The 23,877-nt window shown below is 42.9% G+C and overlaps 1 protein-coding gene across 1 annotated transcript in view; it reads right to left on the bottom strand.

Annotated features, from left to right (window-relative positions):
- trrap (transformation/transcription domain-associated protein) overlaps positions 1–23,877 on the bottom strand; it is a 79,768-nt gene that overhangs the window by 49,757 nt on the left and 6,134 nt on the right. The window contains exons 11-38 of the mRNA XM_053341282.1: positions 23,328–23,466; positions 22,594–22,672; positions 21,686–21,920; positions 21,256–21,592; positions 21,061–21,158; positions 20,747–20,941; positions 20,454–20,645; positions 20,197–20,362; positions 19,819–20,075; positions 19,168–19,368; positions 17,698–17,849; positions 15,759–15,958; positions 15,265–15,482; positions 14,914–15,111; positions 14,502–14,762; positions 14,098–14,259; positions 13,814–13,910; positions 13,266–13,387; positions 11,646–11,816; positions 10,962–11,030; positions 10,625–10,653; positions 10,016–10,064; positions 9,100–9,219; positions 8,406–8,525; positions 7,920–8,084; positions 7,623–7,804; positions 6,433–6,631; positions 449–577 (exon numbers count right to left, since the gene is read on the bottom strand). Coding sequence (XP_053197257.1) covers positions 449–577; positions 6,433–6,631; positions 7,623–7,804; positions 7,920–8,084; positions 8,406–8,525; positions 9,100–9,219; positions 10,016–10,064; positions 10,625–10,653; positions 10,962–11,030; positions 11,646–11,816; positions 13,266–13,387; positions 13,814–13,910; positions 14,098–14,259; positions 14,502–14,762; positions 14,914–15,111; positions 15,265–15,482; positions 15,759–15,958; positions 17,698–17,849; positions 19,168–19,368; positions 19,819–20,075; positions 20,197–20,362; positions 20,454–20,645; positions 20,747–20,941; positions 21,061–21,158; positions 21,256–21,592; positions 21,686–21,920; positions 22,594–22,672; positions 23,328–23,466 — 4,542 coding nt within the window. The remainder of the gene's footprint in view (positions 1–448; positions 578–6,432; positions 6,632–7,622; positions 7,805–7,919; positions 8,085–8,405; positions 8,526–9,099; positions 9,220–10,015; positions 10,065–10,624; positions 10,654–10,961; positions 11,031–11,645; positions 11,817–13,265; positions 13,388–13,813; positions 13,911–14,097; positions 14,260–14,501; positions 14,763–14,913; positions 15,112–15,264; positions 15,483–15,758; positions 15,959–17,697; positions 17,850–19,167; positions 19,369–19,818; positions 20,076–20,196; positions 20,363–20,453; positions 20,646–20,746; positions 20,942–21,060; positions 21,159–21,255; positions 21,593–21,685; positions 21,921–22,593; positions 22,673–23,327; positions 23,467–23,877) is intronic.

The raw sequence follows: 23,877 nt of genomic DNA, 5'->3' as shown, positions 1-23,877 counted from the left end.
GACCTTTAGTATGGTCACATCGTGACATTTACACCAGGAATTATAGTCTGGTCTGATGAATGAAACGTGATGGAGAGAGCGGGACCAGTGGGTTGGTGGGAGGGAGAGGGGGGGGGCAAAGACAGATGGAAAAGACAAAAAGAGAAGAGGAGCAAGATGGAATGGAAGCAATTAAGTCATCAAGTAATGTGCCGAGGCCATGAGAGAAGAATCAAACTGAGTGGGATGCAGTTGATGATGACTAAGAGTATGGAGATGTGCTGGACTGATATGACATTATGAGAGGAAATGCAGCAGGTAATGAAATCATAGAGACGGATGGAGAGACAAAGCTGTTGAGTAATGAACAAAGGAAGAAGGGGTGGGGGGACAAATGGGCTGAATGTGAAAAAAAAGGAGGTTGAGAGGAGGAAAAAGAATGCACACAAACAAATCTGTCCGAGTGTACCTTAGTGATGAAAACACTGGTGATGCTTTCAGGGTTGTCCCCTTCAGGGTTGGGCGGTCCAAGCAGCTGCTCACCTTCCCCCTTCTCAAAGCTGTGCAGGAAGGCTGGATTCAGGATGTGCTGCAGTACCTTTTTAGTGAGGAGAAACACAAGTAGAAATCTTTTTTTTTTTTATGATGGAAGAAACCCCTGAGAATTTCTCAAGTCACTTTGGGGAATATGCAATCTTTCAGCTCTTACAGGTTTTCAAAAGACAACAACGGAGGATTTTTCGGTGACAGCACAGTCGACAAGTGGAGAGGAGGAAAAGTTTGGTGAAGTTGCTTGGTGTGGTCTTTTAGAAAACCTACACACTCTCAGCTCTCTGTGACACATAATTAAGTGATTAAATTGTAACCTACATCAAAACATGTAGAATAAAAACACAGGGATATTTCTGATTGATAATAAGAGGTGCAAAAAAACAACTTGAGCTTGGAGGCACAGCAATATCAAATGTGACTCTTAACAATGGCAAAAAATAACATGACATTTTAAGAGTCAGTAAAGAAAGCTATTCCTACTCTGACATAATGTGTTAATTAATATATAAGTATTGACAGCGGCAAAGGCGAGGCGTAAAAACCCTATTTACTGACACCCTCAAACTTGCAGTGATTGTTACCGGGGTTGTGTGAATGAAGACGGAGGCTTGATGAGCTAGTAAAATGCAGAATAACCCGAGCACAATACAGCTTAACGACTGCATTTATTAAAGAAGCTGCTATCTGTTAATGAACCCCCCCCCCCCCCCCCTCCCCGTTTCAATCCATCATTGGGGAGGACAGGGCATCGCTCAGTGGAGAACGAGCTGTGGCGGCATATGTTCCAGCTCCTCCATTAGTGCATTATTCACACGTTCTGCACAATGTACACACATGGTTGATAGACTCACATGCGCATGCGAGTGAACACATGCACCCCTAAATGAAGACACAAAGAAAACGCATCGAGCACCGGTCTGGTCTTCAGTCTCATCTGTTCCTATTAATTCTGAGCTTCTCGGACATCAATCACTTTGTGATCACTATGTAGTTCTGTGATAGCATTAGATGATGTGCTCCTGCAGGCTGTGTGTAAGTGCACACACACACACACACACAATACCTCTGGGCAAGTAGCCTAGATCTCCTTCTGCAGGTGTCTTAATTATCTCAAATCCCATTTCCATACACTTAAACAAATAAAGAGTGAGTGGTTTCTAGTTTTCCTCTCCAATCAAATTAAAGAAGGAGATGGCAGCAAGCTGAGCACAGAGTATGTGTCAATCACCACCAGTTGAAAGGATTAGTTAGATGTTGGTCTTAAAGGTCTTAACCTTTTTCATCCACTTTGACAGTGGATTAGTTTTAACATGGTTAGGTGAAAGGCTGCAAGATCTTATTTCAGTCTGGGAAAACGTCAAACTAGCTCTGGTATATTATATTTTATATATATATATATATATATATATATATATATATATATATTTTCTACTATCGAACAATAACTACTGTAGCTAAAAATATCACGATAAATAGTATTATCACAATAATTATTATCACCTTGGATTATATTCAATAGTGGTCTATATGTTGTTGTTGGACTCATAAGAAATAGCAACCACTAATCATAAACTTGTGGCTTTTATATGCACCTATTCATATTTTAAACACTTTAATAATTCTTCTTGATGTGATTGGTATGCAAAATCATTGTTACCTGCTGGCAGTTAACAGTTACATTTTTTTTTTTTTTTAAAGACAGAAATGTGTTGGCTCAGACTACTAGTGCTGACTGCTGCTCTACACACCTTTTCAGTCAGATAAAATGCAGCTCTCCGTCTCGCTGAACGTTGCGACTGAACACCCGAATGCCAGCTGTGCTCCAGTGGGTGGCTAACGGACAATTAATGTTAAGATAGAAAATCATGGCCAGAGTAATCAGAGCTCAATAGACAGGAGTCTGGTTCTCTGTGCTGTGCTTGTTCTGCACCCAATCATATTCAGTAATAATGGTATATATAGTTCACTGTATGGTACTTGCACATTTCTACCTCAAACTTCACATAATTAAGGTAAGCTACTGATTTCAACGTCCAGCTGAAATACATTTAACCATCCCTCTCTGAAGTCAAAAATAATGTTAGTGTTTCAAATGTATGTGAAACAGTCAGAGAAATGCTACTTTTTGTCTCGGCCAGCTGAGGGGGGGGGGGGGGCATGCCAGGGGTTTGTTTCATTGACATTAGCTAGCAGGCTACCAGTGTGACATTGTACAGAATGAAGAAACCACCAAGTCATGAACAAACAGCTAACGGCGATTTTGAAGTGCTGTGACCAAACCACCATCTAGGTGAGGTGACTGAGGTGACATATTTAGGTATGTTAACATGCTGTTTAATGTGCTGCAGCTGATCAGCTAATTGGCTATCTAGTGTGGTAACTGACATTAGCGGCGCGCCTTTCCCCGGTGAATGTTTAATTGGGGGCTCGCTCAACAAGCTAAGGTACAGGATAAGAAGTGTGTTTGTGTTTGTGAATAAGATAAGGAGACTTTAGCACTAAAGCGGAAGTGAGTGGCTCTTGTGTTGTGTAGCTGGATGCTATCAAGCTTAGTGCGACCATCTGATAGATCGTCACTTTATGGCTTTGTGCAAGATCCCATTTGCTGTATAAAAATAAGATGTCCTGCACAGTTCAGATATGTATATGTACACACACACACACACACACACACACACACACACACACACACACACACACACACACACACACACACACGTTAGTTACTTGGAGGGAAATGTCTTCACTTGTAAATTTGGATTCCTCCTGTTCAATCCATTTGGTTGTTGTTCACATACACATGCTCAGACATGCATATAACAGGTATAGAAACTGACAAAATACCCGTAACTTAACACTGCATTTTGATTTCAATTCTCACTTAGGACTGATACTGGCACAGCATGTAGACACATTCAGCTTTATAGCAAATTCAGTTACAGTGTATGTCAGGCTCAGAACAAAAAAAGCACTCAGAATATAAAACAGACGTACTGTGCTTCATAAATTTCATCCACGAGTTAGCTTGTCTGCTTGAAATCTATGCGATGAATAGTTGTTCACTTTTGAACAAAAAGCAGCACAAAGAGTGTTTTTTTTGTAATAACTCAATAAAACAAAAGAAAAGATATAGAAGCAGCGTGAGTTCAGTCTGTGCCATCACAGATGATTCATTACATGCTGTTCCACACAGTCTCTCTCTCTCCTCTCACTTACACGCTCCTCTGTGTGGGTACATCTCACATCTCTTATTTGTATGTTCCTTGCTTGAACCATAAGTTTTTCTGGTTCACCATTTTGAAGACTGTCTCAAGACTGTCTCTTATTTCTGCTCTGAGGAGAGAGAATCAAGGAGTGAAGAGAGATCTGAGGAGCCAAGACGTGAGAACAGCTTTCACAGAAGTCTTTTACCAGACAACACACCCCCTTATTGGATATCAGTTATTGATTGGACACTACAGCTGATCAGAGTTCATTTAGTTTTCTGATCTAGTTAAAAATGTTATTTGTCGGTCTGATCAACAAAAGAACCATCAACTATTTTTTTTCATGTATTAAACAGACTTTGTTCATGATCTGTTATTCCCCGTTAACTAAAAGCAATGTAGAGTTGGCCCGTCAGAAAGAAACACATTTTAAACACGTTTATATCTTCCATTACTTATCATCATTTCCATTCAGTCACATGTGAAACTAAAACTGCCTGAGCGCCGGGTTTGTTATGAGTCACATCATTTCCATTTTCCCTGAAACATTTAGCCTAATAGATAATTTCCAGTTTTCAAAAGACACCCTAATCATATTCTGGGTTATGAAATAATAATCAGAATATCAATAAATACAGACCCAGATCATGAATAAATAATAGAACTATATTCTGCGAGTAGAAATGGTTCATGTGCCTCAGAGCAGGACACAGTAAACAGTAGAGATACATGATGCAGGCTTTGGTTCACATGCAGGTGTTGGTAAAACAAGTAATGGGCTACAGAGAGGAAAACACTGCTGCTCTGACACTGTTAACTGTGAACCTTCACCAGTACTAATGTAGTGCATATGTGGCAAGATGCAAACTCCATTAAAGTTTGTACAGCTGTTAAAACCAACTGACGCCTGATTCAGCTGTGATCAGAAATGGATCTTCAAGTGACTCTTCAGAGGAAAGGACTTCTCATTTCAAACGTATTTCCTTGTGTCCTCTGGTCTCTCGATGCATCTTCAGTGAGAGGGACTAAGACGCGAGGAAAGGATGCAAGTGAAGGAAACGTGAATACATTCCAGAGACTTGAGATGCATCCCGTGTCTTGCACCAAATGAAATATTCTCCCGGACCCCTATGATGCTACACAAGAAACTTTGCCTCTATCCAACACCCAGGCGTACTGAGAACACATACACATACATACCTCCCTTTGATATTATGCCTCTCGGAAAATGCTAAAGGCAATTATTTAAATGTCAGTGGAGGTAACACACATACTCATTCTCTCGCTCGCGACAGAGACACATCCCCTCTCTTCCTGTGTGTCTATCTGCCCAACACGCACAGCTAGCATCTGCTGCGCACCAGAGGACGACAATTAAGAGGAAAACAACAATATGAGCAAAATTATGTTGGGGGGTGGGGGGTGTTGCGGCTCGGCTTGCTAAGAGACTGCACAGCTAAAAATTCTACCGCAGCATTTCAGCTGGGAAAGAAACAGCACAGTGAGTTGGCTGAACTCTCTCCCCATGTCTTTATATTGTCTCAATTTCCCCCCCCCCCCAAATGCCAATGACACAATGCAGAGAGAACATGAGCAGAAAGGGCAAGGTGGAGTCAGCAGCATCATAAACACAAAGTGTATGTCCTTGGATTTGGGGTCTGAGTGCCCTTGCCAACTTTTTAATAATTATAAAACATTATATTTATATGCTATGTTGTTATAATATGAACATGAACAACTTTAAGATGGATAAACAGTAATAAAAAAACCAAACAGTATATCCTATGCATGTATTTGTGTGTGTGTGGGTGTGTGTGTGCGTACATGTACAGCTGTGTGCTCTTCCCACACAGCCATTTGGTTGTGTGCTATGGTGTGCCAGGGCAGGCCTTCCCCACTGACCCGTTTGTACTTAACAGCAGTGCTGTTGCTCCTCTGTGCCAGGTTGTGTGCCTGTTACAGCTGTTCAAAATATGTGTATGTCTGTGTGTGTGTGTGTGTGTGTGTGTACGCGTGAGTGCATGTGTGTGGGAGCGTGAGCTTAATTAAAAAGCAGCCCGAGTGATTGTAATGCTTGGAGCAGCAGGTCAGGTAGAGAGGACAGACGCATTCATCTGTGAGCCTCTAAGGGTCTAGAACCAGACAAAATGACCTTCCTGACTCTATCAAAGAACTTCTGGTACAAAACACACCAAGCATAAAAGTCACACAGATCAGGTCCCTAAATGCCCGCATTCCCTATATTGAGGGAGCAGAGTAAGTAAGCTGAGGTGACGCTCCAAGAATTTATGCAATATGATTTATAGTGTATTATAGAGTGTGGGGCAGGGGACATGGCTTGAAAATCTCATCAAAAAAGTTTTTTAAGCTCATGGACAATCAAGAAATCTATTCTTCCATACAATGCAAAAAAGCTAAAAGCTGATTCAAATGTTATGTGTTAATCAAACCCCCCTACATGCCCAAGTACAAAAACAAAGACACAAGCTTATCCTGCAATTAAATTTCATTCAATCCTTCCTTTCATAAATTCTCTTGCTTCAGGCTGAGGTTAGATAACCAACCATCACCTGAATGTTAATTCTAAAAAGATGGTTGACACAATTGTCAAAGTGTAAGTCACTGGCAGAATTTCAGCTCCTTGTGGCATGCAGGCATCCATTAACGTTCCTGCTCTGATTGCTGGTGTACATACCTTTGCTTTGAGCTCATCGTTGAAGTGTGGGTCATTGAACTCGACGAAGCGGAAGAACAGGGCTCGTTTCTGGGCGATGGAGTAGTTCCTGGGTATTTCCTCCTCCATGTACTCCTTCAGGAAGGTCATGTTGCATAAGAAGCGACCAGTGAAGGCTCGCAGCAGCTGGAACAGCAGCTCAATCTCTGAGTAGTTGCGCCTTTTGAGAAGACAGAGTCATTAAGCTCAATGCACAGGTAAAGATATGTCTAATGTCATAACACCAACAACAGACCATCCAAATAAGACAGATAATTGGTCATTACTGGTTCACAATTATTGGTTACTTTTACAATGAAAAAAGGTTGAAATGCCCACTTATCCATCATTAAGTTAACACCACTCTATAGAGTATATAGGCTAAAATATAGTGTGGAATTGAGTATGTATAGCATATAGTTTAGAGAATATTATATATCCAAGAACAACCTGACAGGAGGGTGGGAATGAGAAAAAAAGGAGCAACTACAAATCTGTCTCCTACTTCAGCACCATGGACAGCACCATGGATTTATCAATACACAGCACAGTTAGCCTACTGGTATTTCAGAGCCATGGTCAAGTCCATATATTCTAACTTGCATAAACCTCAGTCAAATAAAGGATCAATGACTCAGGCAGACTAGACTAACATATTCAACTAAACAACCCTTCTGCCCCTGCACTCTCTCTGATGGATGAAGAGGGGGTGGAGGGTGATGGATTTTGGTCATTTTCCTAACAAGGGGGATGGCACTCTCCCTTCATATCGCCTACTGCATACACTCTAAACCATCAGCTTGAGTGGTTGGGGGTTAATTGCAGGGTCTGAAATAAACATTTTCCGAATGTCTAGTGCACCAAGTGTGTTACTTTCTCGGTGCTCAGGCAGAGAAGTGGGGTGAGAAGGTCATTTGTGATCGGAATGTCATTAAGTTAAGTTAAAGTTAGAAACTGCACTAACTTTTTTTAAAAATCACATAATTAGCTCACGGTCCTTGCACAAGGTAATATCTTAAACAGTACTCAAAGGGTAACTTAAGTCATCATGTTATAATTTCTACTGACAACATTGTGTTTGTTATCAAATTGCCATGTTCAGGTCACATGACAACTTTGTACAACATTTATGCAAATGTCACCCCTGCTACGATCTAAACGAGAGTACTTACTTGCAATAACTAAGCAGACAGAAGGCCAGCAGCTTGGGCTCCTTCCAGTTGGTGGCAGCCATGTTGTCTTTACGATGCCTCTCTTGGAAGGCCTCACTGACCCAGACCCTCCTTAGCTGGCTCACCAGGGAGTGCTGCCCTGCCAGCCAACCTTCATCATTCTTCACTATGATACTGATGATCTGAGCAGACAGGATGAAGGAAGAGTTAAACAGTATTCAGATTAGGATGAAGTACCACATTAGCATAAAATGTAAAAGTGTGTGTTGGGTAGAACTAAAATGACAGCATGTATACCTTAATCGCCTGAAACTGCAGATCCAGTCTGGCTGTGGTGGTGGAGGGAGATCCAGGTCGGACAGTTGCTGCAGTGCCAGCAGGAACCAGCAGTGGAACGAAGCGATTGGGATTGGAGGCCAGCACGTCTCTTAGTGGCTTGGCATCTTTGTGCTTCAGAAAACTCTGTATATGAACGCATACATACACTGTAACTACAACACCGAAATTACAAGAGGCTAGAGATAATTATATCTATTGTATTGGATCAACAACTGTAACAATACATTTAAAGAAACATAATATAGAAAATTGGGGATTTGCACTTGGTGTGATCCGTCTTAATGTAGTGTTAACAGGACCGCTGAGCCTCGAAACACATCATATATCCCTGATTATGGTCTATTACTGGAGGCAGCAAAAAAAGCAAACTGCTTAATGCTTTTAATGGCAAATATGTCTTTGAGAAGACTAGAGAAAAGCTACTTAAAGCTCCCAGTGTCTGACCATGAACATGCGGCTCCACTGGGGGTCGTTTAGCGTAGCCTCCATCATAAACAGCTCCACCGTCTGAGATGGGTGACGTGTCAGGAACTTGATCAAAGGCTCTCTGAATGGACTGCCGGCCTGGAACAAAAAAGGATGAGTGAGAGAAATAGTAGCGTGGAAGGAAAGGAGATAAAAGCAAGGGGGCAGAAAAATGTGACAAAAGATGGAAAGTGGAATGATTTTTTGAGAGTAAATGAAGATTAAGATTCTATCACTCCGTTGCAAATAGCACAGCGTAATGTGCCATTTACATTATCATCAGACGTAGATCAAATAGGATTAGGAAGCTCTTACCTTAATATCATTAGATTATAAAGTAATGAGGATTTATTGTAAATTGATTCTCCATTTTCACAATACAATCTCCAAAGTAATGTCAATGACCAAGCTGTAATGTACTTGAAGGCATAACTTGCAACACTTAATGCCAATTTCCTCATATTCTTCCATTGTACAAATCAATTCAGGTCAAACTCTCCTAAAAAAGGATTTATTTTTTCCCACTAAAGAAAAACTGCAATAATAAACCACAAAAACACATCTTTTTCAAAACTGTGAAGAAAAGGTTGCATGTTTATAATAATCCATAGCTTTGCCTTTTCCCAGTCATTACTGCACTTACAGTCCAACAGGGGAGGAGTTTGTGTCTTACCTCTATGAGCATGGCCCTCTCTGTCTTCATGACCACCTCCAGCAGAGGTTTGACCAGAGTCTGCGGTGCAGCTGGTATCAGGTGGAATAGGTTAATGATGGCGGAACAGATCTTCATCTCCTAGAGAAAAAGTCAAAGAAAGAGAGCAGAGGGGAAGAAGGGAGTGAGTGAAAAGTCTTGGAAAGATGACAAGTGCTAGACACAGACATCATTTCTGACAGACAGTCTTGATGGACAGCCACTGTGAAAAGACTAGGATGAATTTTAGTCAAAAGGACTGAGAATACAGCCTGCGTTCATTAGGTAGATAACTTCCACTCGCCTGAGTTCTTGAATTACAAACACACAGGGTACAAACAGATAAAAAGGACAGTATGCATGATTATTTCTAGAAACCATATATAGTATCTCACAAAAGTAAGTACACCCCCTCACTTTTTTGCAGATATTTTATTACATCTTTTCATGGGACAACACTATAGAAATGAAACTTATATACTGATATAAGTGTACAGCTTGTATAGCTTATAGATTTACTGTTACATTGTATCAAAGTTTCATTTCTATAGTGTTGTCCCATGAAAAGATATAATAAAATATTTGCAAAAGTGTGAGGGGTGTACTCACTTTTGTGAGATACTGTATGTATCTTGGAGGTGCAAAATGTCAGTTGGGGTAGGAGGGGGAATTAGACATCTCTAAACAGTCAAAATGTGAGGTTAGAGCAAGGCTGAGATGACAGTAACATTTCAGAGGACGACCACAAAACACACGGACACAGAAATACAGGGCGACTCCACCAGCACCACTACCTCCACATTGGTTCAATTTCACCAGCATAGACATTGGTTCAACTAAGTTTCAATCACTGACAGAGAGTCACCAACAGAGGGTGAGACACCAGGCCACATCTCACCTCAACGCCCTCCAACGCAGGCTGTGCCGGAACGGGAAACAATGATAAGAGTCAACAGAGTATCATGTGTGTATTTTTTTTGTGTGTGTTGTCTATCTTTGTTCCATAGTCAGTCAAATGAAGTGTGTTTTTTTAGACTCACACCTCATTCCCTGCTCTACATATAAAGCTTCTTTCATGCCTTCATGTTTCAGGACATCCTGCTTGGTCTTCCTCCATCCCTCTTTCTCCAGGTTTATCAGTCTTTGACCCCGTGACTCTGACTTTATTGTCACTGCTAGCCTTGCTGTCAACAGGCACAAAGACCAGGAGTTGGGAGGGGAGGGAGAGACAAAGGGCCAATTTGCATCTAATTAAGCGCACCGTTTTGAGATGGGATAGGATGAACTCTCATAAAGAGAAGGGAAGAAAAAAAAATTTGGCTTCATTTCTACGAGAGAGAGAGGCAGCTGTTTTTTTCCCCCCCCAACCGTTTCTCTCTCACCTTTTCTCTGCCTTCAAAAGGTTATCTGTCGGGGAGATAATGAGGAGACGCAGCACTGGGCCCACCACCGCCTGCCTGGCGCCTAATTAATCATTGATTGTAATATGGCCACTCACTACTCATCTGGGAGGAGGCCACATTGAGAAAGTGTTGACTATATATGTGACTACGGCTTTGTGTGTATAAGGAGCTGTTTTTCAACCCCTTCGGTGAGCCCTGTTTGGTTGAGGAAGGACGGATCAACTGAACGAGAAACATGTCAGTGGACAGCTGTATTGACCTGCTCTTAATGTATTGCATCCTTCTGTATTGTATTCAAGCAGGAGGAGTTCAACTGAGGTAAATGAAAGAAACAACAACACATCTACATGTTATGAATGAAGCTTCACATCTGCATCACATTTCTTAGAGCTGTAGGGTATGTGTGTGTGTATGTCTGTCTGTGTGTGTGTATATACTCACACTGCCATCACTTCTCTGGCCTCCCTTGTGTGTTATTACAACCACCTCCATCCACTTCCTCAGGTGTTGCTGAGAGAGTCAAAGAGAAAAGATTGAGACTGTGTGCGTGGGTGTAGTTTGTGTGTGTGTGTGTGTGTGTGTGTGTGTGTGTGTGTGTGAACAAGGCACCAACTAAGACAGAAAGAATTACTCAAATTTGCAACAAATAAACAAAATCTCTGCTGCAAAGTTTTGTTCCCTTGTGAAACCATTATACAGATGATGAGTATGCAGACAATAATTACTTATTTGCCAGTGGCATACCAATTTAAATACTTACTACCATACGCCACAGAAACAACACTGATATGATGTAACAATGCAGTTCTTGAGCCATAGTCTTGTTAGTTTTAATTATGATAATATCACTTAAACAACTGTTAATTGCTGTTTAACAAAAATGCTTTATATCTAATAACTGACCATTTAAAAAGACACTTAAAAAACTGCCTACTCTCTTACTGATTAATTTATAGAATATTTAAACTTTGCAAATAATAAAATACATATAATCTATAGCTGAAGTCCTAGTATCCACACTGTAATTAAAAAGCTTTCCATGTTGACCCCATGATAACTGCTGTGCTGTCACGTGATTTTAATAAATATGATGCGAGATGGCGGGAGGAGGGCGACGTTACTCACCATCATCTGGTCGCAGAACTTGTCGTTGAAGGAGTTGGGGAAAAGACGCGTGACCGAGGTCAGACGGTTCACCACGTTGAGCGTCAGGCTGCGGTAGTCACCCAGCATCATCAGTAGGGGGCGCATGTGAGTATGGATTTGGTCCACCTCAATGGTAGCGCCTTCCAGAAACTACGAAAGAACAATTTCAGTTTAGAGTCATTTACAATTTCAATGTGTGTTTTATAATTCGTTCACTTAATAGATATAAATAAATAAGACACAAGTTCAAATATTGAGTGTAGGTTGTCAATTTTAGATGTGAAGCTGTCATCATAACTCACATCTGCTTTACACTAATGTTGACAAACTCATATTAAAAACATTTTTTTTAAGTCTATTATAGCTTCAAAGAATTATTAACATTGGGACCAGGTCTTATTACAACCCAAGGCTTCGAAAACAAATCATTTCATTTACTTTCCCCAAATCATTTTCCGTGTACATTAGATCTGGCCTTGTCAGATTCACTGGCCCCCCGTGAACTGCTCGCTACCCCTTCTGTCTCCATTAAGGAACTAAGGCCACTCAAATGAGGGCATTGGCCAGTAGTAAACAAGCACACATGCCAACACCACACACCGATGACGCACACCCGCACCCTCGCACAGGAGGGGAGGGGAATGATGCATGGCAGCCACATTCATTTTCCTCTCAGCGCTGAGAACAAACACTCCATCCTGTATCGATCGGGCCATGGCAACGCTCATTAGTGCTAGCAGGGCAGAGATGAAAGAATGGAGGGAGCAGGCACACACACACACACACACATAAAAAAAAAAAAAAAAAAAAAAAATCTCAGGATAGTGAGAAGGAGTGACAGTGGTAAAGAAAGAAAATGAGGACGCAGAAATGGAGGGGAAAAAGGGACAAAGAGATTCGGGTGGATGGATAGAGGCTAAGACGGTATGGATACTTTGATGAATAGAGGCAGGGCTGGTTCATGGAGAGTGTGATAAAGCGGAGGGACGTCCGTATGAAGATAACTGGGTGGGGAAATTGGATGAGGGGGAAGAATTAATAAAGGACTTCTAAGATGGTATATGACATGACAGAGATAGAAAAGACTGAGGGAACATAACCATACTTTCAAAATAAAGAAAAATACAAATGAAATAAATACACATATGAAAAGGACACAAATAGATAAAGAGATGAAGGTAGAACAGGTGATAGAGCGGTATGCAATATGGATAATGGAAAAGATCTAAAGAATGCCACCAAATCCACCAGTCGGGTCCTGTATAGATTGCTTCGTAGCTAAAGGGCACAGTGTTTAATCCAGGTGTAGAAAGGTCATGAATGTGGGACGTGGGGGGGGGGGGGGTTGTGTCTTTGCTCAAACTGATAGTCCTCAGCGCTACACGTAGTCAATAACATCTTGAAATCAATTCTAAAACAATTTGGCAGCCAGCGTAAAGATGTTCAGATAAGATTTAAATTCAGATAATGAAGGTGTAGCAGACCTCCTATACAATGGAAACTATTTTTCATGTCTCATGCTGGAGCAGTGATTTGGGGGAGCTTAAGTGAGAAACAAAAGCTGCGGATATAAAAAAGGATTGGATGTGTTGCACCGACCTTCCTCATGCACGCCTCTCCTGCTTCCTGCAGTTCGTTGTTGGTGGAGTTGAGAGCTTTGAACAGGGCGGCTATGATCTTTTCTCTAGACTGAGGCAAGTAGTTACAGGCTGCTAGGGCATCTGGAGAAAGGAGAAAGAATATTAACAATGAACCATTCCGCTTCTAACAAGAAAGAAAATCAACTGATCAACTAAAAAAAATCCCAAGAGTGAGAGGTCAGATTATTTTAATGCCATTTCAGATTTTCGTGGACTTGTTAGTAATTCAATTCCCCCAGCGCTAAAGCAAAGTAAGTGACAAAGCGCTGAAAAATAATAATCGAGACAGTCCCTGCTATAACAGGAGAGTAATTTTAACACCATTAGATTATAATAAAATCTGTCAAATTCATCTTCCCCAGACACAAAGTCGAGGATTATTATTTCGTATTATAGCAGGTTTTCATCGTCATTGAGAATGATTTGCAATGAAAAGACAAAGAAGCACCAATTGCAAAGTAATAACATTAATAGGAACCAATACTGAGTCAAACTGGGCCTACTCACTGAGAGCGGCGATGCGGAGGGGAACCAGGGAGGGGAGGCTCTTGTAGCACGGCAGCTTCATCAGAGCAGCGTCTTCTGCCTCGCACAGATTCAACAGCTAGAGAATTAAACACACAGGAGGAAAAAAAATTAAAGGTCAGAATCAATAACCAGTGTGCTAAAAGTGGTGATTTAAGCTATTTAGAGGAAAAGCAATCTGCAGAATTGTTATCAAAGTTATCAGTTCGAAAACAAATGAGGTAAAAACACAAATTGAAAAACTGAATTTCCTGACATCTGCGCACCTCTGTATAGAAGACTTTGTGCTCCATGACATTGAGGTCCATGGTGAAGAGGCGAGGCTGCAGGGTGGTGCAGAAGGTGTTGCCCTCCATCAGGCCGATCTGGGCGTTGGCAGGCTGGTGGCGCAGCAGGTGTTTCTTGGGAGGAACCATATCTTGCAAAACCTGAAAAGAAGGAATCAATCAATTAATGTGGATTAAATGACAGCTTGTATTACTCTCTAAAGATTCAAAAATTCAGAAGCTAGAAGTTATTAGTCTGGGGTGATGGGACACACTCTCTGATTTAACTTTTTTTATTTATAGACTGAGAAAACAGGTGTATTTATATATACAAGTACTGCAGGGCACAGCTTTAAATCACGATATACCATTACAGAAAAGTTTAGAGAAGTTTTGGGCTTCACCTCTTTGTGTGGTTCCATAATGACTGTGACACTTTTGCCGGTGACCTGGGCGAGCACCTGCAGGGAGTGCATGGCTTGCTTCCTGACGGTTGAATTAGGTGAGGTCACCTCTCGGACCAGGTCGTGCGTGACCATGTGGAAAGACTTTTCTTGGGCGGCCAGCAGCTCATCTGTCTTTTCTTCATCTTTCAGCGGAGTGGCGCAGCGCACCAACAACTGCTCCAAGGTGGTCTTCGCCATGGCTACCGCTCCGTTCGACACCTGGGTGAAAAAAATCAATACGTTAGTAAGTACAATGTCATAGCGCGGAGAGAGTGAAGCCGACGAAAGAGAGAAGTTACAAATGTTAACATTGCACCTGCCGCGAGCCTGTGTAAAGAATCAAGGGAGGAGAAAAATCTAAAAGTCTCACTTCTCCTGTGAGGTCCATCATGACAAAGAGCAGGGCCTTGAGGAAGGTGAGCTGGTTCTGTAGCACCCAGATCAGAGGCAGTCTCTCCATCAGGAACTTGATGGACACCACGCCACCCAGCTTGGCGTACCAGGCCTGCTCGTAGCAGCACGCACACAGACGCTCAACGATGTAGGAGAACAAGGGCAGCTGGCATGCCTGGAGGCCAAAATAATAATTGATTACCATTTATAAATGATGTATATTAACCCCCCCCCCCCCCCCCCCCCACACACACACACACACACACACACACACACAGAAGAATATTTATAGAGTGAAAGAAACTTTCACAAGATCTCAGTGACTTACCCTCTCCTTGGAGCCGAGGATGATGCTGGCCACATCGAAGATGACTGCCAAGGCCACCTCTCCGATCTTACACAGCTCCTTCTCCTCATAGGCCATGCAGATAGCTATGGCATCGATCAGAACCAGAGGATCCATGCCCTTAGAGCCGTTCTCCTCACTGTGGAACATGGCCGTGCTTGGCTGGCTGCCCAGCTGGTAGCACGGCAGCAGGAACGGACCTGGGACGGAGGAAGAAGACCACATGAGACACCAAGGAAAAGAAAAAAATTGTGTTTAATGTAAAAAATGAGATTAAAACTACACTTATGTACTTGTGTAATAGTACAGGGATTTTCTTCGCAATTTTTATTACATTTTGTAAACCAAGATTTTAATGAGATCAAAGAAATTGCAAAGAGTGATACTCCTGTGCAGCTGGGAAATAAATGCCAATCCCAGGTCAAACAAAAAGCTAATATTAAATGTAAAGAGTGAGAGGAGCTTGAGTCCCTCACCACACTGCTGAGCCACAGCGACCATGGTGTAATGGCGAATCAGACTGGCTACAAAGGGTAGCGCGCTCGGCCTCAGGTCCTTTATCACTGCAGACATGAATGCTCCAGTCAGGGCTTGCTCAAAAGTTCTGCGGGCAGGTGTGTCCTGAGCCTTGTAGCGGTGAGAGATGATGACGTTGGGGATCCACTTCTCAGTGAAGCTGATGGGGGGGAAATACACACACAATTAATAAGAGGATGACATATTAAAAAGGGTATTACATTCGCATTTTTTGCAATTTAAGGAATCCCAATGATAATTGAAGAGTTTGTGTTCAGCCATTTGCCAATTATTTCATAATGCTGCCCGCAGTCCCCCAGCATCTCTAATTCTTCTTTAATTTTCTCTCTCCTTCAGTTCCCTCTGTCTTTCCACACTTCTGCCTCCCACTTTCTGTCTTGGTTCCCCCTGTTGGTATTTTTGTTATTTACTGCAGCTGAGGACAACTGGGCCATGGTGTGATTGAGCAGCTGTTTGCTCCATGCTTGAGCTTGTGTTTTATGCCACACGCCAGGGGCAGACCTGATGGATCGCTTCATTTCATTATTGCCATTTAAAAGACTGCTCTTTGGGGGGAGGAGATGGGGGTGGAAAGGAAAGGAGTGGGTAAGGAACGTGGCGGGTGGAGTAACTGAGGCGGGGGGGCATGGTTGACAGAATGTCAGATCAATTGCCCTTCACTCATTCCAGGGGCCTGCCACTCCGACACTGCTCCATTCTCCCCCGCTTGGCATTTCAGGAATTGCTCCATGTATCTTTTTTTTTTTTTTTCTTTTTAAACTGAAAGGCTATATTTACAGTGACCAAATATTGAGTGGAAGAGAGAAAGAGAGAGGGGTGGGAGGATGAATGAAGCGAGGGAGAGAAAAAAAAAGATGAGAAAATCTTTCAAAGAGAGAGGACGTCGCAAATCGAGACGTCTGACAAGAGGAGGCGGCGGCTGCAGCCCCCCCGATCATAACTGACACACTTCATTATCCCTGCAGAAAAGTGTGCACACAAACGTATTTGGGTGCGTGTGTGTGTGTGTGTGTGTGTGTGTGTTGATGCGCAATGACAGGAGAGTGTAAGGGGCAGAGAGTAGCGTAAACAGACAGGGGAAAGTCAATTAGCCCCTGCCCGGGGATCAATGATGGTAATGTGACTAACCCACCCGACAGTCGCCCCTCCTTCCTGTTTGTCTGTTCATGTATGTGTCTTTGCCTTGTGGTGAAGCCTGCCGGAGCGTTGGAGGGGAAAAAAGGGGGGAGGGGGAGGGGGTTTGCGAGTGTGTAATTAGCAACTCGCAGTCTTGAGGCGGAATTGATGAGGCAATGGAGAAGACGTGACGCGAGGGAGGGAAAAAGCAGGGGTATGTCAGCAGGTGGCGAGACGGGGGGTGTGTGGGGGTATGTGTGTGTGTGTGTGTGTAGGAAGCTGGGAGGAGCTGGTGTGGTTGGGAGAGGGCAAGCAGGGAGGGAGGGGCAAGCAGCGGGAGGGGAGAAGGGTCATGGTCAAGTTGAGGAAAGGTTAAAGAGGGGGCGACTGATGATAGGAGGAGCAACTGCGTAATGACTCGTAATTTTAACAATTCCGGCCTCAAGGGTTTAGTAATGATGCATGACCTATCAGAACTGATACACAAACACATAAATATTCTAAATAAGTCCTGAATAACTAATAAGGCACAACCACCAGGCCCACATTTACCCTATATGAAACTGTACACTAAATATATGCAATTAAATACACTACAAAGGGCCTCCTTAACAAAACATACTTAGATAGAGCTATTAATGCATTACAACTGAAATAACAAGCACTTCTTCTGAAATTGATATAATAGCCAATAAATCCCAATGTACCATATTATACCATATTATACAAAAGTCCAGGATCAAAACCAGAAAGTTGACTTACTTGGGATGAGACAGAAGCTGGTAGAGAGCGTGTTTGTTGTCATCCAGACTGGTCATGGCCACCAGAAAACACTTAATGACCTCCCAGGCCTGTCGCCTGTAGTAAGGCTCTGTGTTGGCACTCTTCAGACAGTCCAGAGCCGTCTCAATGGCCTAGGAGAGAGAAAAAAAAAAACACAAATCATAGACAAGACAACCACTATGTATTCTTTAAATGACAAGCCTCCATGTTGCCAAAATGTCGATATTCTTAAATTATTCATGTGGGAGTTAAAGTGCAATGTATGAATTTATATATGCTAAATTTGCGGGAAGTAACAGAGCGCCATCTGGCCGAGCAAAGGTCATTATGATTTCTACATAATGGGCTGACAAGCTACAGCAGCCAGGCACTTAAAAAGGGAGAAAATGAACTAATTAATGCCACTCAGAACAGAGGGGACGAGATGAGAGGGAGGTGAGAATAAAAAGGGAGGATGAGAGGAGTTGAGGGCACGGCGTAATTGAATTGTAGACCTGTCAGTGTTTTAGAATATCAGGATATTTCTGCCAGGAACGGGATTCTGACAAGTCAAGTGCTTAGATAAGAAATCGAAGGGTCAAAAGAAGAAATTTTGAATGCAAACTTCTGAGAAAACAAGACGTTCTAGTCAGAGCATGAAATGTCCTAGAAAAATGTTTTGTAAGATGTCAGTAAGAAGTAAGACTTAAGAGTTAAAAAGGAAATTGCTCAATGGGCAAAAGAAGCAGAAGAATTCATACATTAGATATTTAGATGTTCAGAGATATGCACCTCAAATAAGTTGTACTCATTTGAAGGGATTTAAGTTATTCTGATTACTGGTATTTGATCTCAATATGTACCTTAGAGCGCTTTAATATCTCTCTCCCACAATGTGCCAACTAATGGCACAGCTGTATCATGAGCCTGCCAGAGCCTCACGCCTTCAGCCTCTGCATGTGGATTCACAGTGAGTGAGTGAGTCTGTGAGTGAGTGAGTGAGTGTGTGTGTGTGCGCTGCCTGCGCCTATGATGATGGCAAACACACAGACGGATAGCCAGAAAGAAGGAGCAGCCATTAGTGAGAGTAAATAATGCCGTCATGGTGGCCCGCACGAGATTGATGATTACTGACTGGGGATGAGGAGGAGAAACAGGAGATGAATTTAATTACCTTGAGGATACACACATCTCCTCACTCACTCTCTCAAACACACAACCCCCTACGACAAGGATATATTGCTCTCTGTGGAGAACAATAATGAGGAATATCAAGCTCTTTTACGTTTAATTCTTTCTTTCTGAGGCTGAAATACAAAGCTGTAAAGGGGGAGAGAGAGAAAGTAATTTAGGCAGTATTGCAGAGTGAAACTATCCCGAAACTTTCCCTTTCAGAGCCCTCAAAACAACTCAACAAAGTGGAGGACATCCTGCGAGCATCTGTTACAAATGATCACGGTGTGGTCTTACTTTCTCCATTGGTAGCTGTATTGACGCCTTGCAGTCTGTGAATTCGGCTTTAATGCTGGGCCCCTGAACCTCAGTCACCACGTAATGCAGCCTCTGAGACTCCTTCAGCATCTTCCTGTTGCTGCCGCCAAACTTTCCCAGGACTCGGTAGGCTACGTGGGAGATGCTCTCGGCTGGGTTGCGGAGGGTACGCCACAAGGCCTGCAGCACAGAGTCAAAAGCAGAGGAAATATAAGCTTTGGTGTTGGAAAAAAAGAAGCAGAGCATTAAACCGCATAACTAAAAAAGCACAACTGTAAAAAGCTGTGATGACTGATTTCAATCATTACTGCTACTAGACATTAATAAAAGGCTACGCTCACAGAATCGCAGCAATCAAATGCTTTTATCCATACAGCTGGTGAAAAAGTAGAAATTCTGGCCAATACCGAGCTTGAAGGTGTGAATCAGCCAAAGTCTGTGTGGGTGATTCTGGTCAAATGTGTTAGTGTGTGTCTATAGATGTTTCCATGGCCCCTATTGACCACTAGAGGGCAGATGTGCTAACTGATCCTGAAAAAATGATCTAATAAATTGATGTTGGTGAGTTACTTTACTTTTATATTCAAAAACAGTATCAAGGTGGTCACAAAGACAAGAGCAAACACCCACCTGCATGAGCTCAGCCCTGACGGGCTGGATGTGGTCGTAGAGGAAGTCGGGCTGGAGATTGTCCACACACAGCTCCAGGGTGCGAAGGCCCTGGCTGACCAGAGTCTGTGAGCCATTGAGGGCAGATACCAGCGGATCCATTAGCATGGGTAAGTAGGGCAGCAAGGAGCTGAGACGCACTGGCACGGTCAAACACAACTCCACAAATAGGTCCTTCATGTGCTGCTTGTGAAGGCCACTCTGCAGCATGTTCAGACCTAATGACAAAGAGAAGCATGAACTGAAGTGTAGCACATACAAAGGATTATACTTTTTCCATTTGTTAAACACAGCTAATTTTCACATCAGATAAATGAGAGGAGTAGTGTGAAGCGTTACCTTGCAGCAGGTTGGGTAGAAGTGGCAGGAACTCTTGGTAGAGCAGGTCATGGCTGCCTCCACCAATAGAGCGAAAGAGAGCCCGGAGGAGTAGGAAGTAGTTGTAGGGTTCCTTAGCTGATTGAGCCAGCTCCATGGAGCTGTTCACTATCTTGTGGAGGTGTGGCTATGGAAACAGGGGCAGTCATATTACTACAGACTGACAAACGAAGAAAATTAAAATGTTAGACTATCCATCTCACAGCATGCTGACTTACTTTGAGCATCTGTTCATTCTCTGCAGCAAAAAGCGACACTGATCCAAAGACCAGTTTGAAGAGCTTGAGGTAGAGGTTTGAGAGCTCCACGTTGGAGCCCATCTCTGGCAGTCTTTCCAGAAGATACTCCACCAGGATAGTGGCAAACAGAGCAGATGTAGACAGGTTGGCCAAGAAAGAGTTTGCCACAATCTGAGAAAAAGAGAACAAATGAGATTTGAGCTTAAGTAATAACTGAAGACTGAATATCACTTTTACAAAACTAATAGCACATTTCTAGAGATAGTATGTACCTGCAGTGCGTAGTTCTTGGAGATCCTCTCCACCATGTACGGCACAGTAGTCTGAAAGATCTCTTTGAATGTCAGGGGGTTCATCATGGTGAAGACCCCAGCAAAGTGCTCCAGGACCTCTTTTTCCTCCTTCATGCGTACCGTCTGACAGTTGGCCACCCTGATGTATGTCTGTTGGTTATTGGCAACTTGTACCTAGTCGCAAGAGAGATGGGAGCTGTAACACTGTTGCTGAATTTGAAATCATTTTATTACTAAGATCCACATGCTGAAAAATAAAAAGGTGCATAAAAGTTGGTAAAGTCAAGAAGTACCTGGTAGATGTCCAAGGCTTGCATGGCATATTTTACCAGCTTGATGTAGATTTGTGTCTCCTTTGGCTGGAGCTGTTTGTTAGGAATGAACTGAGCCTCTGAAAAAGAAACAGACAACCAAAAACAGAGGTTAGAAGGTGTATGTAGGCACTGTTAATACAAACATTTGTTGAGCATGGATCTGTGTCCTCTCACCTCCAGGGGCCTTGCAAGAGGTGATGCCCCAGGTAATCGTCTTCACCCCGCACACCAGCGTCTTGACTAAGCTGCGGCAGTCGGACACCTGAAACGTCTGCTTGTCTTCCTTCTCGCCAGGTCGGTCAAAGGGTGTCGAGGCAGTTGGAGGCGCTGTGGCGACAGGCGTGGGAGGAGCAGGAGGCGCGATGGCAGGGGTAGTGGATGGAGTGGGTGTGGCCGGTACCCCCGGTAAAGCCACCGGATCCACCACACCCATCTCTGACTGGGGCTTGCACTTCTTGAAGATGGAGACAAGCTGGTAGCGGGCGATTGTATGAAACTTCAGCACAAACACCTGATTCATAAGAGAGAAAAAGGGAAAAATGATTGAACATGTTTTCATCAACATGAATGTTTTTTTTGTTGACCACAGCTCCGTGCTGCCTACCTCCAACATCCTCATGAGAATGTCCCGCCCATTGCCGTTCTCCTGCTCTGACTTAGAGCGGATGCAGTCCACCAGGTTGAGCAACAGCTTGCAGGACATAGTCTGGATGTTACTGGGGAGCGACTCATCATCAATGTTCTTGGCAAAGAGCTGCACAGCCAGGGATAAATCTGTCAAGGGTAAGTTCTGACGAACGTGGTGCACCAGGTCTGCTAGCGTACTGTAGGCCAAGGGTCTGGAAAGGAAGAGAGACATTGTAACTTTGACATTTGAAGTAGAATTAGAACCGAATGTTTGATTTAATTATAGTGAAAACTGAAAATGCTGTGCTCATGTGAACTGACATTTTTCGAGAAGGTCGAAAAAGCAGCAATCACAAAAGGTGAAGACAAGAGAAGCTTGACAGATATGGAAAGTAGCTTTGGGATGCAAGTGAAAGGGGCATATGTGAGGGAGAAAGAGAGAGAGAAGGTGAGCTAATGAGTGACACTGATAGTCCTGCCAGGTCTCATCCAACTGCCTTGTTTCCTATGCGGTACTAATATGGAATGACAGCTATTTTGTTGATGAGGTGAGCCAGTTTTGCAACTGAGGATGGGTCAAGGAGGTTTTCAGATAGACCTATGGGAGGATATGAAGGCAGCCTGCCCTCTAGAGATACGGGCGTACATGAGAAGTTGACAGTGCTGCAGCGTTGTACTCAGCTTCCCTGAGAATTTTAGGCAGTGCTGAGATCTGCCTGATTAATATGCTAGGACACTTAACATGCACCTGGCTGAGCAATCAACCACCAGGAGAGAGAGAGAAAAAGAGGGTACCGATGCCAAGGAGATCAAATGATTCTAATCGTATACAAATACACACACACACACACACACACACACACACACACACACACACAAACTCACCGAAGAGTCTCTCGAGCTGTGTAGCCAGAACCAATCAGGATGGATTCATCAAAAAGTTTGTCCATACAAGGTATAAACTCTGAAACACACAAAGAAGATATATTGAAATGGTAGTATTCAAAGATGTTAGGAAATGTCAGTTCTAAATTACCATAAAGCTAAAGAATAATTAATGTGCAATAATCCCAAAGCTGTTTGTTTTATTACATTTAATGCTAAAACTGTAGTTTCTAACCATAGCACTGCCTCTTATCCTGCTTTGGAGGCAAGCAAACAACTGTCACCTACACACCCAACTCTGGTGGAAAAGTTTCTTCTATTTTCTAAGACTCCACAAAGTAAAATCTCTTGTACAAAAACTATTGTTCTGAGCTCCAGAAGCAAAAAAAGAACTCTCAGAATACACGCAGAACATCATCAGAAATGTGGATCGTTGTCTCTAGATTTCACTGATGGGCGGTTAAGCTTTTATTCCATTTCATTCAGTCTCTCACTTTTTCACCGCTCAGTCACCAAATCAAAATGAGGTTCTGCGGGCCTCGGTTTGACAGCTAATAAAAATGTTATTTCGGAGGCGTGAACTGTGAAAAACGAGGTGTGACTCGGGCAAGAAAATCTCGGCTGCTAAATGTTTTGACCAGGAAGAACACATTAAGCTGCAATTAGCCGTCGAGTTTCACCGGTGAGGGGGGAAAAAAAGTGTCACAAACATTTGTGTGTGTGTGTGTACGTACGGCTGCGTAGGTCAGTCGTGAGGATGTGCTTGGCTGCAATTAGCAGTTCCTTGCGGAGGTGAGCGGTCTCAGAGGGGCAGTTGGTCAGCAGCTGCAGCATGCCCTTTACCATCTGCTGAGAGTACTTCCCTACCAAGTCCTGGTAGGGTGGACGGACACACACACACACACACACACACACACACACACACACACACACACACACACACACACACACACACACACACACACACACACACACACACACACACACACACACACACACACACACACACACACACACACACACACACACACACACAAAACAAATGATTAAAAGCAAAATTAATTTTCAAAATGACTCAATACCTGGCAAGCTATATTCCCAAACTAACATTTGAGGAACAAAACTGGACATTGGAGGAACACTCAACCTATGGAAATAAGGATGTGCACTACAAACATAAAGAATGGTTAAAATCTCTACCTCAGGCAGCATACTCATGAATTATATTTTTACTAATTAACTCAAACTCGTTTATAGTGTTTTAACTGCATCTTATTAAATTGT

The sequence above is a fragment of the Scomber japonicus genome, chromosome 20 (assembly GCF_027409825.1).
Source record: "Scomber japonicus isolate fScoJap1 chromosome 20, fScoJap1.pri, whole genome shotgun sequence".
In the NCBI taxonomy this organism is placed as follows: Eukaryota; Metazoa; Chordata; class Actinopteri; order Scombriformes; family Scombridae; genus Scomber; species Scomber japonicus.
The sequence above is the reverse complement of the archived record's forward strand: the minus strand, read 5'-3'. Positions and strand labels throughout refer to the sequence as shown.